This window comes from Peromyscus maniculatus, chromosome 17, assembly GCF_049852395.1.
Source record: "Peromyscus maniculatus bairdii isolate BWxNUB_F1_BW_parent chromosome 17, HU_Pman_BW_mat_3.1, whole genome shotgun sequence".
Taxonomy (NCBI): domain Eukaryota; kingdom Metazoa; phylum Chordata; class Mammalia; order Rodentia; family Cricetidae; genus Peromyscus; species Peromyscus maniculatus.
In genome coordinates this window covers 28,589,607-28,606,915 of record NC_134868.1, presented here as the reverse complement: position 1 = coordinate 28,606,915, position 17,309 = coordinate 28,589,607, and the positions used below count along the sequence as shown (strand labels likewise).

At 42.2% G+C, this 17,309-nt stretch overlaps 1 protein-coding gene across 6 annotated transcripts in view; it reads left to right on the top strand.

Moving 5' to 3' along the window:
- Fat1 (FAT atypical cadherin 1) overlaps positions 1-17,309 on the top strand; it is a 123,520-nt gene that overhangs the window by 45,107 nt on the left and 61,104 nt on the right. For all 6 annotated transcript variants that reach the window (XR_013045319.1, XM_042262668.2, XM_076553441.1 and 3 more), the window contains exon 3: positions 10,036-10,350. Coding sequence is in view for 5 of the 6 variants with exons in the window: in XM_042262668.2 (XP_042118602.1) it covers positions 10,036-10,350 (315 nt within the window). In the remaining variant the exon portion in view is untranslated. The remainder of the gene's footprint in view (positions 1-10,035; positions 10,351-17,309) is intronic.

Sequence of the window (17,309 nt, the reverse complement as noted above, 5' to 3'; positions counted from 1 at the left end):
GTCCACTAGATAATTCACATTGGTGCATCCCAGTCGCTGGCTCCTCAGAAATCTTGGTCCTGGTGGTTTACGAGTTTATATTGCATGCTTTAATGCATCCTTAACTCTTGATTACTTGTTTATTAACTTTAGAGTACATTAGTATCTTTTGTCATTAAAATTTCAAATTAGAAATCCTCAGTTACATTTTTAAGAAATATAAGCTTAGAAAACACACAGTGGCCAGGTGGTGGTGGCGGCGGCGCATGCCTATAATCCCAGCACTCTAGAGGCAGAGGCAGGTAGATCTCTGTGAGTTCGAGGCCAGCCTGGTCTACAGAGAGAGTTCCAGGACAGCCAGGCTACACAGAGAAACAAACAAAACAAAGGTCCCCAGGTCTGCGTAATCAAACCTTACACTGAATGGAGATCTTTATGGAGAGATAGTTGAGGTAATTTGAGGTGTTTGCTAGCACAAAATATATTTGCTAGCATAAAATATATTCGAGGTTTCTACTAAGTAACCAACTGTGTCTGTGAAGTAGTACATGAGTAGGTTAGGTTGACTTAGAAGTTTTTTAAATTCTTTTTGGGATTTGACAGCAAAAATGGGCGTTTTGGTTATTAACAATATGTGAATAGTTCTTGTAAATTACTTCTGTTCAACAAGTAGCTAACTGAATTTTTTTAAATTGAGAAATTGCTTTATTAAAGTAAGATTTAGTTTTTTTTTGTTTTTTTTTTAAATTCTACTACACATTTGGTCAAAACTTCTAGCCAAGAAAGAAAAGAAAAAGAAAAAAACTGCTCCTTGGAAGTGGGAGAGGAAGGTAGGAGTCGATCCAGGTCCATTATCACAAATGGCAAAAAGCAAATGGAATTCTTGTTTGCTTGGTTGGCACTCCGTTTGCGTGGAACACACCTTACTCCTTGTACAGCTGAATTGCATATGGATCTTAGGTTGTATTTTAAGAAAATCAGTTGCCGCCCTTTACTGCATTTCAATTTTGTTTTGTAGGAGTTCAAGCAAGCTCCGAGAAAGTCGGGGGTGGTGTGTGTGTGTGTGTGTGTGTGTGTGTGTGTGTGTGTGTGTGTGTGTGTGTGTGTGTGTTCGCTGTCCCGCTCAGTTATGCTCCCTTCCAGCTCGTGCATTCTAGGACTCCAGAGACAACTGGCTGTTTTGGCAGGAGCTCTGTGTGTGCAGACAGTGACCTGGGCGGTCTGGGAAGGGGCAGGCCCAAGCTCATTCCATTCCTTCTTTAGCAAGGAGCTGGGGAGGCTGGCACAGGACTGGCTGCTTCAGCTGACATTTCGCTCCCTGAATGGCGCTTTGTCTTCCTGCTGAAACATACTTTTCCATACACATGCTCCCGGCCCTTGTTAGTCAGCTTAGGAGAGCCAGCAAGTCACTCTTAATTTCTGCCTTTTACATTCTTGAGATATCTTAAGTTGTGTTGATAAGACCTTCAATTAACCCTTTGTGAAACTTGGTTTGTTTTTTTTTTTTGGTTGTTTTGATTTGTTTTAGTAGGATGATATAATTCATGTCTGTAGAGGTATTTCTTTTGCACAAATTAGAAGCTATCAACAGTTTACCAAGTAGCATCTGCTCATTGCTCTAACCTCTCAGTGCCTTTCCCCCCCTGTTCCTTTCTCACAAGGTAGAGCTATGCTGTGATTATTTTGTAAGATCATGTGATCCCATATTGCCCCATGAATTTTAGGCGGGAATCCCTAACCTCAGATAGGCATTTGTGTGGGGGAGAGCTGTTAATGTACCCAGTTGTTAAAATACAGCGTTACCCTTCTCAAACCGTTGTCTGCCCCGCTGTTCTGGTGAACTAATTTTCACTTAGTTATTTTGCCACAAGACCCTGCTTTCCTCTTTCTTAATTCCTGGAGTACCTGGTTCCATGCCTGGCACATGGTACGAATTTCATGTTGGTTGCATGGATTAAACCAGGTAGTAGTAAGTAATGTGACGTTCTAGATTATTCCTAGCATAATTCAAGATACCACAGACAACATGGGATGTTGGTGATGAAGATATACCATGCAGTAGTCAGATACCTATTAGGTCGGTGTTAAGGCCTGCATTCAAACTAAGGAAGAATTTATCGACATTTCTTTCTCAAGGGGTTTTCCTTAAATTGTCACTTTTGACGTGCCATAAACTTTTATAACTGGCTTTTGATTGAGAACTCTGGGGGTACTTCCTGCTTAGTGTTTTAACATTAATAACGCATTCACAGTTATCTCATGATTCCTATCCTGTTACTATGACTACAGTATGTTGTTTTATGTAGTATGAGTACATAGGGAGATGCTGTGGTAAGTACAGTAGCGTTGTAGTGGTTATGGTGGAATGGAATGGTGTCGAGTTCTCTTCAGTTGCATTGAGTCGCCTGACGCCTGAGCCTCCTTGACATGCTTATCTGCTGGTTGGGTGCCTCATTTCAACCCATGTTGCCTCTGGGTCGTGGTCAAGCCCTGGCAAACTTCAGAGCGTGTCATTTCACCCTCAACTACTGATAGGTTGATAAGATCACCTTCCCAAGTAGATGGCAGCAGCATCCTGGTTTTGCATGCCTTTAATGTAGTCACTCAGGAGGCAAACGCAGGTGGATCGCTGTGAGTTTGGGGCTAGCCTGGTCTACATAATGAGTTACAAGACAACCAGCACTATATATAGTAAGATTCTGTCTCATATATGTATGAGACATGTGTGTGTGTGTGTGTAGTGCATGTAAAGTGCTTGTGAAGTACATTTACTAGTCTACAGGTGAGAACATAGTCACTGAAATAGTTTCCTAAAGCTCCCAACAAACATCTAGGAATGTTACCATTAGTTTGTTGAGTTGAATATACTTTGTATTTCAGTTTCACCAAAGGCAATCTTAATATGTATTGGTATTCTCATAACTTTTCATACCTCAGGATGAGCCTCCTTACAAAGAGAGTTTCACCATGTGAGCCCTTGTCAGAAGTATCAGTGATCAGAAGTGTCTGTGATTCTGATGTGGAAATCAGAATTCGAGTTGCCTCTCCACAAGGCTTGAAAGTATAGGTCTGCAGAGCCTAGGAGTTACTGCTGATTAAATCTCCAGACTTGAAACATGATACCTCAAATCAGATTATGTAGTTAATTAATGTGAGGCCAGTAAGCTTCTGGCCTAAGAACTTGCTTAGATTACTTTAAAGCTACCTCAACAATTTCAGATGGAAGTTTAGAGATACATACTTTTTAATTAAAGAAGCCAGACTAAGTAGTAATAATAAAAACCAAACTTGACCATTGCTACATAGGAGAAAACTCCTTTCAATTATTAATTTATGACTTAATGCTAGACAACAAAGTACAGGAATTGTAAACCTATAACTTTGTAAGTTCATGCAAACATGCTTTGAAATGTTAATTGTTGAAGATGTTAGACTATGCATTGTTCACACCTGTTCACAAGTGGCTGGCACACCTGAGCGCTACAGTTGCCGTTATTATCACGAATTTCCTCTCCTCCCGGATATAAATGGCTTTTTATAACATGAGAGTCAAGACAAGCTCTAGTGGCTTGGAAAAATTGGGACATGGTAGTCAGTAACATGTCTTCAGCTCAGCGGGAGAGCTAGGAATTATATGTGGTTGATGGCAGTCTTCTCTACAAAGGGCTTTCTCTGTAGGGCGAGTACTCTGCCTAGCATTTTGTCTGGCCAATAAGAGATGGCTTTAATCATGTGTTTACTTTTATTTATTTTAACGGCGTTCCTCTTTCTCTCCTTGTTTCTTTTCCTCCCTCGTCTTCCCTTTCTGTTCTGTTTTTGTTACTTGGCAAGTGCTCACACCGGAGCCCAGGCTGGCGTCAAGCTCGGGGGCAGTTTTGTATGGACCCCAGCCTCCTGAGTTCTGACTGACATTACAGGCATGAGACAGCGCTTCCAGCTTGCTGCTGTTTCTTACACAGAGTGTTTGGCATTTTGTTTAGTCATGTGACTTCAAGAAATTGCAGTTTTAATTGCGTGTATGTGTGTGTTCATATACACGGGCCATTCTGTTTTCAAAAGTACTAGAATTTAGTGTCAGTCTTTTCTGTACAAAATAAACAATTATATAAACTTCTTTCTGTACAAAATGAACAATTACATAAACTTCTTACTGTAATACTGAAAGTGTTTCTTCTGTTTCATTCTCCAGTCAAGTAGACTGAGTAAATAGCCACTTCAGAATCTTAACCATCCTCACTTTACCAGAATCTTCCTTTGCATTTCTTTTCTTTATCGGTCAGTAGCATTACTTTGCCGAATAATGGCTGAAGCAGGCAAGGGCATTTTTTTTCTGTGTTTGTATAAAATTATAAATTATATAATATTTATATATTATATAATATTTACATATGCATAAAGATATATAAAATAATGTTTTGTATAATATATATAAAATTTACACACACTTCTAATATGATCAATCACATTGTTCTAAAAGAATTCAAGGGTTTCTTATTAAATAATGTTGCATGTGAAATTGGTTATTTTAATGAAGAATCAGATTTCAGAAATTGCACTCAAAGGCATGTGACAGTTGATCATAGTATTCTGGTGGTGTGAGCCAGAATAAAACTTTCACTACATTGTTTTGTATTTATAATAAAACAAAAAATAGACACTAAAACGTGAGTTTTGGGGTTTGGGGTTGGGTGGGTGAGGCATGCTGAGACTCAAACCCAAGACCCTGTGCTCCCTGGCAAGTTCCGTTACCCCAGCCTCTCCCAGTTTTAAAGGTAGGCAGTGTAAAGTTGTGGATTGAACTTATTTTTGAGTAGGAGTAACCAAGGAGTCAGAAATAACAAGCTTTTTGTCAAAAATCTCTGGCACTAGGAACTATTAACGGTCATGGTCCCTTAAATAAAATCGGCAGAACTTCAACAAGCGAGGTATTCTGTGGGCATGGAAATTTGAGTCACTTGAATTATTTTTGGCAGTGCGGCAACTTCATTTTGCCTTACAGAAGTTACTATGTCGAAACTGGGGCCACTGTGTCATGTCAGCTGGTGCACGTTGTGGATGTTGAGGTCAGGAATGGAAGTAAGAGTAAAGCCAACTTATCAGCAGTGTGCGAACAAGGCTGGCTTGGAAAGCTTGCTTTACTTTTAACTGTTTACGTGACAAGTGGTGTTATATGCCATAAGCCTGGAGAAATCAGGCCAGGGGAGGATGACATCTGTACCTGCTTCATTAAATATCTGCTGCATCCTTTCAGAAGGAAGGTCTGCCACAGCGATATTTCTCTTTTTCTTCATTTTTTTAAACATTAGCTTTCTTTCATACAATATATTTTGATTATATTCTTCCCCTCCCCCAGTTTCAAGATCCTACCTACCTCCTTACCCACCCAGCTACATCTTTTCTCTTCTTCTCCCGCACAAAAGAAACAGACCAAAAGAAATGAGAATCAATTAAACAAGTTAAAAAGACCAAACAGCCAAACAAAACATCTAACAAAAAACCGTGGAGAAGGTTTTGTGTTGGCCAACTCCTCTTGGGCACAGGGCTTGCCCTGGAGTGGATATACCTTGTGACACTCCTTTGGAGAAAACTCTTTTTCTCTTTGCCTGAAGGTATTAATTACTGGGGGCTTCTTGGTTTAAGGTTGGGACTTTGTGTCATCTACCCCTTCCTTTTTGTTTGTTTTGGTTTTTCGAGACAGGGCTTCTCTGTGTAGCTTTGCGCCTTTCCTGGAGCTCACTCTGTAGCCCTGGCTGGCCTCGAACTCACAGAGATCCACCTGGCTCTGCCTCCCGAGTTCTGGGATTAAAGGCATGAGCCACCACCGCCTGGCCTGTGCCCCTTCTTAATGCAGAGATTTTATCTGTTTTTAACTTTTATAGGTCTTGTGCACGCTGCCATGGTCTCTCTGAATTCACCTGTCTGTGAGGCCCGCTGTGTCTGGGTGACTCTGTTTCCTTGGAATCACCCATCACCTCTGACTCTTGACATCCTTCCTCCTCCTCTTCCACATAGATCCCTAAGTCTTGAGTGGAGGGATTTGATCAAGACCTCCCATTTACAGCTGGGTGCTCTTTTAGAAATCACATGATCTTTCTTTCTGTTCAGTGAAGCAGTGATTTCAGTAGATGCATATTTAAAGTCAGTTTCCATAGTGACATCTGGCGGTGGCTTTGCAATCCCATCAAGCATGTTAGGAATGATAAATATTCTTAGCTAATAGTTTCATGTTTCCAGCTCTTTTTTCAGACTGTGCAGCTTATTAACAACTTTTTTTTTTTTTTTTTTTTAATGTTTTCATTGTACTCTCAAAGTTAGAAAGTTGGGCACTTAGGACTTCTGGAATACTTCTTTAAAGTAAAGGAACAGTTCCCAATTATGCTACAGTGCTGGGCAGTGCCTAGAACAAGCATGTCTGAACCTGTCTTCTGTGCTCAGCATGACCATCACCGCGAGGCTCCCTGGTCTCCCTGGTCGTCCTGTGCGGGTGGGTCCCACATTCCTCAGGAAAGTAAGAATCCTGTCATTTCCTTGTTCCTCTCCATTCTCACTGGATTTTTCTTCTGCATCTGGCTGGAGGGAATTCTCTAGAAGGCCGGGTTGCCTCTTCCTCTTGACACCCTGGCTTTATCTGTCTTCTAGTCGCACACTGTTACTGCTATCTAAAAAGAGGGAAGCCAGGCGTGGTGACAGGCACCTACCATCCCTGCACCAGGGAGACGGAAGCGGGAGATTTCATCTCATAGCAGCCATTCTGTTTTTGTTTTAAAAGCAAAGAAATGAAAGATAGAACATTATAACTAGGAACAGAGAGTGCTAGGGGAACAAAACACAGGATGTTGAAGACAGAATGTAAACTCTAGGAGAGTCTGAAGATTAAAGGTTTACTTTATGTGCTTAAAAAAAATCTGTAAAGACTATAGATTTCATTAGTTCCTTATTTTTCCCAGGAAGAATGAGTTTGTAACTTCTTATACAAAAGATCTTATTACAGATTATCAACAACTGGAAGTTGATTCATAAACAAGAGAGTTAAGAATAGGAGTCAAATTTTAAGAATGAGTACAGTTGTCTGATTCACACCCAGTGATGGCTTGAAGGCTTCAATTTTACTTTTTTTTTTTTTTTTTTTAATTTTTGTTTTTGTTTTTCCCCTGTATTGGTAGTGGCTTTAGGAAGTACTAGTTATAGGAATAAGGACTCAGAGTGACCCCAACACTGAACATTATTTCTAGTCATACTTGTAGATGGCTGGCATGTGGGTTATTTTAGAAAGGGGGCTTTCTGTAAAGAACGGACTAGATTCCTATCAATCCCTGATTTGATCAAGCGGGTGTATCAGTACGCATTCTATGCTCCTCACAGCCCGTGACTTCATGCCATAGGAAAGTGGGCCTCTCGCTCCGTAATCTTAGTCTTTAATTAACATTTGATACAACCTTGTTTTTCTTGATATCTGAGCCAGAACCACTGTGTTTCATTTTCAACCTTTATTTATTTCCAGCCATAGCTAGAAGGTCATGGTAAGGATTCACTTTAAGAGGAACATGGCTCTTCCTCCCCTCTTGCCCATAGCCCCTGGCCATAGCTTGGAGTTCATGGTAGGGGTTTGCCTTAAGAGGAACATGGCCCCTCTTCCCCCTCAAGCCTGGTTGACGGGGGTGCGGTGGGGAAAAACCAGTTCTCAGTAGAAGGCTACACAGATGAGACTAGGGGAAAAAAAAACCTATGAAAGTAAATAACCAGTTTTCCATCTTAACATGCTTGCATTTTATAGTTTCCCCTCAAAGCTGTTGTGTTTGAATGAATACATAATCTTCACCTGAATACCGACATTAAAAAAGTGCGTGGGATATGAAGCCTGTCTTTTCTTCCGGGTTATCACACTTTTTTTTTTTTTTTACCCCTCCAATTATTGTTCACAGAATAGACCTGACCAGGACCCATGCTGGCCCTGAATTCACATGAATGCTGCCCTTTACGGTGGCCCTGGGAAAGTTCCTCATCTCTTGAGTTTTTCATCAGGAACTGAGGACAATCGTACCACTAGTGTAGAAAAGATCAAACAGGACAGTGCAGGACTACCATGATGCCTGGCGTAGAGTAAATTGTTTATGTAATTGTCGTTGTTTTATGAGTTTATAATTACATTGGAAGGACTACGATTAAAAAGAGAGAGAGAGAGAGCAGCGTGAAATATTTGATAGTTAGAAGTGAAAGGCAGGGGGTAGAATTACCATGTGTCTGTCTGCTTGAAATTTTCTAATAATACTTCACTTGTCCAATGAATTTAATTGCATTTTAATGGAGCAGCAGCATGGGAGAGGAGCATATGCGCCTTCGTTTGGCTAATATGTAATCCGGGGAGGGGAAACAGCCCGTGTCTCTGACTTCCTCCGGTGACGTGGTGGCTGCAATCAACAAGGGAACATAGAAAAGATTTAGTTGTTGCAGATACAAACAGTTATACAATATAGCCATTTAGTGAATTATTGAATATGCATAGGTTGTGTTTGGATTAGAGGAAAAGAGGAGCCATTTTAGTGTGTAATCCATTGTTAATCATAAGTGGCTGTAAACATTCATCTTGAGGTAGTTGACTTTGCATTTGGTTATTCATTATTCTGTGACTTTTTCTGATATCACCCCCAAATAAGCAAGCACTTAAATTTAAATAATCCCAAATAGGATAGGTATTAAGTATTACACACACACACACACACACACACACACACACACACACACACACACACAAACTATAGGAGGAGGTAATGCATAGTTGATTAGTTCAGCTGAACCACTCTACATTGTATCCACATTTCAAAGCATTGTGTTGCATAGAGTTAAGAGCTTATTTCATAATTTAAATACATAACCCGGGTTAGCGGTTGAGATAAATACTGTCTTACTGCTCAACATAGATGACCTTGTCGGTTTTTGATTTTGTATTTTGCATGAGATAGGGAACCTCAGTGATTCTGAAGTCGGAGAATTTCTGAAGTGGAGTCAGGTGCACGGTGTTGAATGCTCAGGTGCAGTCAGTTCACAATGATCAATCATTCTGGGAGCCAAAAGGCAAGATTATGCCATTAAGTGAAAGGCCAAATTTGCTTAAGAGAGTTGATATTTCCACTTCTCATCACTTTGTTGGAGGAGGATTCTGGAATTAAAGTCTTAATAGATTTCCACGACGGAGCCAGAATACACCAGTCCTCTTGACCCTGTTCAGCCATTGTACACTTTCTCTCTTACCAGTTCTCTCTATAAACATGGGTTCTAGTTTAGGTCTCAACGGAAGCCTCTGTATCCCAACACCAGCCAGTATACTGGGGCAGTTTACTCATTAAGTGGATCATGCTTTATGTGAGGAGCCAGAAATACCATGAGTAGCTAGGGAAGATACACGGTTTTTTGCAGTTTAGAACATAACAGGGAGAATTTATGTTTTTATGCCACACTGGTTTGCTTAAGATGGTTAGAAATATTAAGAAGTTTAGCATGTGAGAAACCTAAGCAATTTCTTATGCTAGGCTTGCAAACGTTTCCCTTTTTTTTTTTTTTCTTAGTGGTTTTTTAAAGGACTGGGTAGTTTAACTCAGATGTCTAGAAGAATGTTCTCCCTGGTCTCTGTGCCTGGGCTGTGGATTAAGGAGTGGGACTGAGGCCATGGAGCTGAGCCCTGACTCTTTATCTTTGGTTTCTTGCTTAATCTCCATGGAAGCCAACACATTTCAAGTAGCCATAAATTTTAACCTTTGGAAAACAGAGTAATTATTAGACCAGAAGATGATCTCTTAGTGCCTATACCCTGGGGGCATTTTCAGATTTAGATGAGACATTTTCTAAGTAATTACAAATACTTCTGTAGTCAGTATTATATGCTACATATTTGACCATTACATAGGTATTAGCTCGTTTAATCAATCATTAAGGAGCTTGCAGTTATCTCCACTCTGTTGGAAGGGAAACTGAGGCAAAGGAGGTTAGATAGCTTGCTGAAGTTCATGCATCTCATAAGTGGCATCTCGTTAACTTTTTGTTTTGACTGTTTCTCTCTAGGTGTTATAGAGACGTCGGACCGACTGGACAGGGAATCGACTTCCCACTACTGGCTCACAGTCTATGCCACGGATCAGGGTGTGGTACCCCTGTCGTCCTTCATAGAGGTCTACATAGAGGTGGAGGATGTCAATGACAACGCACCACAGACATCGGAGCCTGTGTACTATCCAGAGATAATGGAAAATTCACCCAAGGATGTGTCCGTGGTCCAGATTGAGGCATTCGACCCCGATTCTAGCTCCAGTGACAAGCTGACGTACAAAATTACAAGTGGCAATCCACAGGGGTTCTTCTCAATACATCCTAAAACAGGTATGTCAGTACTTTTAAGTGGACTGTGTATGTGTGAGTACACTCTCCCAGTTGAGGACTAAGTTAGTGTTTCTTTGTTGCTGAGCTTTCTTTGTCTTGGCTCTTCCCTTTCCTTTTCAGATAAACCTTTATTTGTGGATGAAATTCAATCCAAACATGAGTTTAACCTCTTTGGGCTTCCTACCATATAACTCAGTGGTTCTCAGCATATGGGTCGCGACCCCCCCCCCAATGACCATTGGAAAACCACAGATATTTATATTACGATTCATAAACAGTAGCAAAATTACAGTTATGAAGTAACAATGAAAATAATTTTATGGTGGGGGAAGGGGTCACCGCAACATGAGGCACTGTATTAAAGGGTCACAGCGTTAGGAAGGTTGAGAACCCCTGATATGGCTGGTCTATGATTTTGCTCCACAGTGAAGCCTTGCACTCTGGGTCTGAAGGGGTTTCCATTATTGCAATACTAGTTCAACCGTGATATAATAAACCCAGAGCAAAGTCTGCTACTGTGTATCTGAATTTTTATAATGGCGCGTTATTTGGGAAGAGTATTAGGTTTTATTCCACAGTTCGTTGCTTTGTGAGTCCTGATTTAAGTTTTTTCCCAGCGCTCTGACTGGAGGTAACAGAACTGGAGCTAAAGCCACCATAGGGTTGGAAGCCATCACCCTCATGGACTACCCCCCCCCCCCCAGCCATTTCCTTCTTTGTTCTAAGTCTGGGACCCCACAGGGGCTGGAGAGACAGCTCCGTGGTTCAAGAGCATATGCCCCTCTCACAGAAGACCCAGGTTCAATTCCCAGCACCCACTTTGGATGGCTCTCAGCCTTCTGTAACTTCAGCTTCGGGGTGTCCAACGCCTCTGGCCTCCGCGGCACCTGCACTCACAGGCACAGACTCGCACACCGATAAACACACGTGCTCATAGTAGAAGAAAGTAAAAGTGTATGGTTGTGACCCTCTGCTTCTTCGAAGGTTGACTCCGTGACCCGCGGATCTTCCTCCATCCTGTGAGCCCACAGTCTCTGCTCTTCTACATTGGCTAATGTGTTCCATTCCGGTCTTGGTTCTTAGGCCTCTTCATTTCCCACGCCGAAAGGAGATGATCAGTGTAGTTATCGTTTTTTTTGCACAGCGAGCAACCGGGCTGCGTGTGAGCTATGAAAACCTTACATGTGGAGTGCAGAAGAATTTCATTTTATTCTTATTAGTCAGTTAAAACAACAGCTACTGTATGGCGTTGAAAGGACGCTTTCCTTGTAGGAGGATGAAATGGCTTAGCCTGTCCATTACTGGCCTGAAAAATAGTGTGTGTTTCTTCCATCTTTGCTGGTAGAATCTGATGAGCCTGGCATTCTAGAGAGCAAGATAGATAGATGCAGCTGTCTTACCCTGGCGGGAATGTCAGAAAGTTAAAAGCTTCATCTTCCTTATCATCTTCCTTATCATCTCCTCCACACACCATTCTTATTTCTTACGTTGTTCCCTTGAACTTAAAATGAAGCAAATCTTAAGAGGATAGGCACCTGAGTTCTAAGTTTGTGGAGGAGATGCCCGTATGTAGCTACCCATGGAGGTCATGAAGGCGTACTGTTCTTGATCCCTTGAAAAATGTGTTTACGGGCTGATATGACTTAGTGACCAAGCATTTGCCCAACATATATGAAGCTAGGTTCTATCCCCAGTGTGGGCGTGCGTGTGAGTGCGTGTGCGTGTGCGTGTGCGTGTGCGTGTGTGTGTGTGTGTGTGTGTGTGTGTGTGTGTAAGGGGGCTTAAATTGTTAGTTTGTAAAATTCTTGTCAGCATATTTCAGCCTAACATTACAGAGACTATCTTTTCTAATAGTTGAGAGTGACTTCAAGATTTATTTTGTTTAGGGAATCATTATACTCTAGCTTTTTGGAAAAATCCTGGTCCAGTTTGGATTCTTAGAAAACTCAGTGTCAAGGCTGATTGGGCCTTAAAAAACCCAAGTATGTAAAGGAGACATGATAGGCTCTGAGAGTGTTCTGTTTTCAGGAGCATTGACGGTACCATGGTGGACCTGGAGCCTAAGAAGTAGGTTAGCATCACGGACCGTGCCGAGTTTCAGGCAGCCTCTACTCCAGCAAAAGGCTTGTTTTAGCAGTGTGATGTGTACTGCTTTCGCTGTACAGGTGGGAATTAGGTCCCACTTTTGTTGTGAAATCAGATGAAAGTTATCAAAAAGCTAAGTAAGAGTCAGAAACTTAGAACACATTGCCAGCTATAAAAGAAGAAATGTGTGAATTTAAAATAATTTCAGAGGAGGATTTAAGAGTCCAAAAAGCATGCCTGAACTGAAGGGGTCCCAGTATTGAAAGAGAAAAGTCTATAGGAAAAAGCCTTGATGGGATAGCTCTGCTTAAAACTGTTTAAAGAATTAAATTTCTAAAATGTTTCCATCATATGCCTTGAGTCCCTCTTTTAGATTAGATTAAGTCTCCCACGAAGAGGGAGGAAAGCAAGTGATAAATGCCCTTTCTATTATCAGAGCAAATACTGCAGGTCTAGGCATAATTAATAGGAGAAAGGAAGTTAAAATTGTCTAGGTTAGGTCTCAGGAATAATGACGCCAGTGTCATGTCCCCTGGAATGAGCCTGTGTCCAGCCTTGCCTTCCCTTTGAGTCTGCTCTCTGGCTCTTAGGAAATGAGGCCTGTGGACTCCTGCCCTCTTCCTTATCTTCTGCGTGAAGACACACCCTCGAGGAGTTCACAGTGAGCTCGCACCCCTGGGTGAGAAGCACAGGTATCCTGCCCGAAAGATAGCAGGAGAAAATGCATCAGTCTCCAAACAGGTTGTTTTTTACGGCTTGAAGGCTTGAGATAGGAGTGGAGGCTAAGTATAGCGTATGGGTCTAGTTGCTGAGAATCGTGCTACAAACTGTATGTTTAGTAAAGAGAGTTACACAAATCGCCGTGTTTTAAAGATCCCAAAATAGCCCTGGCCCAGCAAGCATATTGTTAAGGAAATATAGTAAGTACAGTTTCATGACTTATGTCTCCAAATGGTTCTAGTTTCCCAGCTCAGCAGAAGATCTCAGCGGGGTCCTCCCCAGGCCCAGTCGGGCATTAATAGGAGCCTCATCCCCCGAAACCGTATAGCAGACCCTGAGTTGTAAGAGGTGGTTTGTTAAAATGGGGGCTGAATCGTGGGAGCTGCTGAAAGACGATCTGAAAGAAGAAAGTTCTTGTGATTTACTGACCTGGAACACCACCTGGAGACCTTAAATCAGGGTCCTTAGTAATTAACGGCCAAAGGAGAAAATCACTGGGCTGGAACTTTTGAGATGTAGTCGTAGTTAGGCCTTCCTCCTGGGACCATGGAGGAAACAGACATGGGGTGGGGGGTGGGGGGTTAGGCTTTAGGATTAGCGATGAGCGATCTACACTCTTAATAAGGTTAGTCCCCCTCGAGTCCTCGGAGTCCTTTGTGGAAAATGCGCGCCAGCCTGTTTCCCTTCCATGTTTCAGTTGCTTGTTCAGTGTATCTGAGACAACCAAGGTTTCGGTGGATTACTACAGCTGTGCATTTTCTTTGAATAAACACATGTAGGGTGAAGTGCACCTTTGCTTCCCCATGATTATCATCTGTCGAGTAAGACCACGGAAAACCCAACATTCACAGTGTCTGTTTGGACATGAAGCGTTTTCTGTGTTTGCTCTGGGAAGGCGGCCCTGCAGTGCTTTCCCGGCATGCCATTTGGAGGTGTGAAGGAGGGCAGGGAAGGAAGGGCGTGTGCGAGGCAGCGTGACCCAGCCTGTAATGAAGGTGTGTGGAGGAACTGGGGACAGACTGATGGTGTGGGGACAGTCAGGAAATAACCCCTGGAAGTGCTGAAGGTGAGGGAGCAGATGGAGTAGTTAGAGTCTAAGAGACAGAGCTAGGCGAATGGATAGCAGCCCGGACACTGGAATACCAGAGTAGCAACTAAAGATAGCGTTCATGTTGCCTTTGTGAATCAGGAGTCTGTATAAAGCCCGTAGAACATTTTGTAGACATGTAAATGACCTCTTTATAGTCATTTTGTAAGTGAGGGAAACATCCCAATTATTTTTGTTCTTGTTGTTGACAAAAAAAGATTTTTTTAAAAAAAATATTCTGGAGCCAAGTTCAGTAAATTTTTTTTTTTTTAAGTTTTGGTCTCCAAGCGGCAAGCTTGAATGAGCTTCTTCTTTTAGTATCTTCCAGTGTTTAATTATGGTGCCGAGGCTGTCTTTCTACGTCTCAGACAGTTGTTAGTATACTAATTATAAGTAGGTTTTGATGAGATTTCTCATTTCGAGCACATGGGCTTAATAATTCATTTTTCCTTTCCTAACACAGACACTCTTTTGTTAACAGCGTGTAGATTTTTAGTAACTTTTTTTTTTCTGTTTGTTTGTTTGGTTGTATCAAATATCAGTTAGGGTCAGTTTGCTTCTTTTAACATAAATTGTGCCTCTGCTCAAGGCAGGAGAGAGGCTGCAGCACAGATATTTTATTGTTCGGAGCCTTGACACCCTCCGGCTCACGCAAGCAGCAGCATCATAGCTCCGTGGTATGCCAAGGACAGAGGAGGAGCCCCAGACAAAAGAGGCCAGTGTGAGCTTCCTTATCCTCCAGTAACCCCTGGCAACTGACTCTACCTGTGCGCGCGCGCGAGCGCCTTCACGTTATCAGCTTTGAGGACTGATACACGGCCTACAGTTCGTCAGATAATTTTGAAGGTTACTCTTGGAGGCCTGTGCCCGCTTCAGAAAAGACCGATGTCTTAGTCTCAGTGTATTTGTTATCTTCCAGGTTTTTGATGGAAAGTCTTTTTTTTTTTTTTTTTAAACATCTAAAAAGCTCCCTCGAGGCATAATTAACATGCAGTAAACGGTTGCACACACCGAAAACCTGAAGTTCAGTAAGTCTTGACGTTTGTCTGCTACCCAGGAAGCCGTCACCTTGTCAAGCAGTGGGCACACCCTTCCCTGCAAAGAATTTTCTTTTGGCGTTCTGTAGTCCCTGTCATTCTCATGGTCCCGTCCCCATCCCTCTATGACCTCGGCTCTGCCCCTGTCCTTATATTAGTTATAGACAGTACATTTGCCCTTAGAATTCACATAGGTGGGCCGACGTGATGTATCCATTTTCAGGGGAAGGCTCCACTCCAACGTATTTGTTTGGGATTCATGTATGATGCAGCTCTGGATGAGCCTTAAAGTCCCTCCCCTCTTTGTAGGCTTCTGCAGATACAGTTTACTCACGCAGTAAGTGATGGGCATTTGGCTCTTACCATGTTTGGTTATAGGAAATAATGCTGCCATTAACGTTGATAAAAATCTTCAGGAGATCATATCGGTCCATATCTCCTGGACTTCTGAAAACCATGAAGGCTGAAAGCTAATTGAGACTTACTCTTTTTTTTTTGGGGGGGGGGGCTGATATCTAATGCCTTGTAAACTGTTACTTTGTCTATTTTGTTTGTTTTTGGTATCTTTAGAGTATAGCTCTGACCCCTTGATGCGGATATGAAGCTCAGTTATTGCTTTTTTTTTTAAATCTTAAAAATGCTCAGTTTCAGATGTGCAATAAATACGCATATACTTCTCCTCCCAGAATCTTTAATAAAGGACTAGTAGATAATTCCAAGCAACATGTGTGTGTGTTTAAATTATCAAAATTGAACTTGCAGATTAATTTTAAACTTAGTACATGTGTTTCTGGAGTTGGTAGACAAAGAAATTCCAGTTCCCTTTCTGTCTCTCCAAACTGTACTGTTGAGGACACCCAGAATGGGCTGTCCTCTAGTTCTGGCTGGTCTGTGCTCCTCACAATGACCATGCATTGCCTGTGCTTACCAACACTGGGATGTAGATGTGTTTTAGTGTCTGCACACATGCTGGGAATCACACGCCTTCTGGGATATATTACCTACTTTAATAAGTAGTGGGTTCGCATGGTACTGAATTCAAAGGGCACAGAAAGATTCCCCGTGTAGAGTCTGACTTTTACATAGTCCCCTTGATTCCGCTCTGTAGTTATAACTACATGTTATTTTCTATGTGGATGCTCTGCAATCTGGAGCCCTATCAGGGAGCGGTTGCCTTTCACAGTTAGTTAGTTAGTTAGGGTGACTCTTGCTGTGATGAAGCACCATGACCAAAAGCAACTTGGGACAGAAAGGATTTATTTCACTCCCAGTTCCATATAACAGTTCTTCTTCATCAAAAGCAGTGAGGGCAGGATCCTGGAGGCAGGACCTGATGCAGAGGCCATGGAGGGGTGCTGCTTTCTGTCTTGCTCCTCTCGGCTTGCTCAGCCTGCTTTCTTACAGAACCCAACACAGGGATGGCTCCATCCACAAGAAGATATCTATCGTACAGCATCAATCACTGATTAAGAAAATGCCCTGCAGGCGTGCCTATAGCCTGATATTATGGAGGCATTTCTCAACTGAGGCTCCTTCCTCTCGGGTGACTCTAGCTTTTGTCAAGTTGACATAAAACTGGCTGGCACACTCACCAACCTTGAGCCCCTGCTCATAGCCCCTCCTCTGTTTTGCTGAGTCACTGTCCTGCCCTGCCTGTTAGCTGGAATCAGCTAAGGACAGCCTCTGTGCCAGCTGTTTGATGCTATCTAATCCAGCCAACGCCAAGCGCCTTTTGCTACCTTATGTTTTTTTAAACACAGCAGTAAAGGCTCTTTCCATGCTTTCTGTCTCTTGATGGGTCCCCATGCTTTCCCATGTCACTCTGCTTAGTGAACATGCAGTGGGACTGTTAAGTAAACAGAATCATCTTTTGGGTTTCCCACACTGAATAATAATGCAGTCTCTATTTCCAGCCACAGAGGCAACTGCTTATATTTCTTTTCACTCTTAGGTGAAAAGCAAGGCAAAACGCTTGTTATTTTGCTCGCATCTTGTTAATGCAGGAGTTGACAACCTGTACCCACTGATAA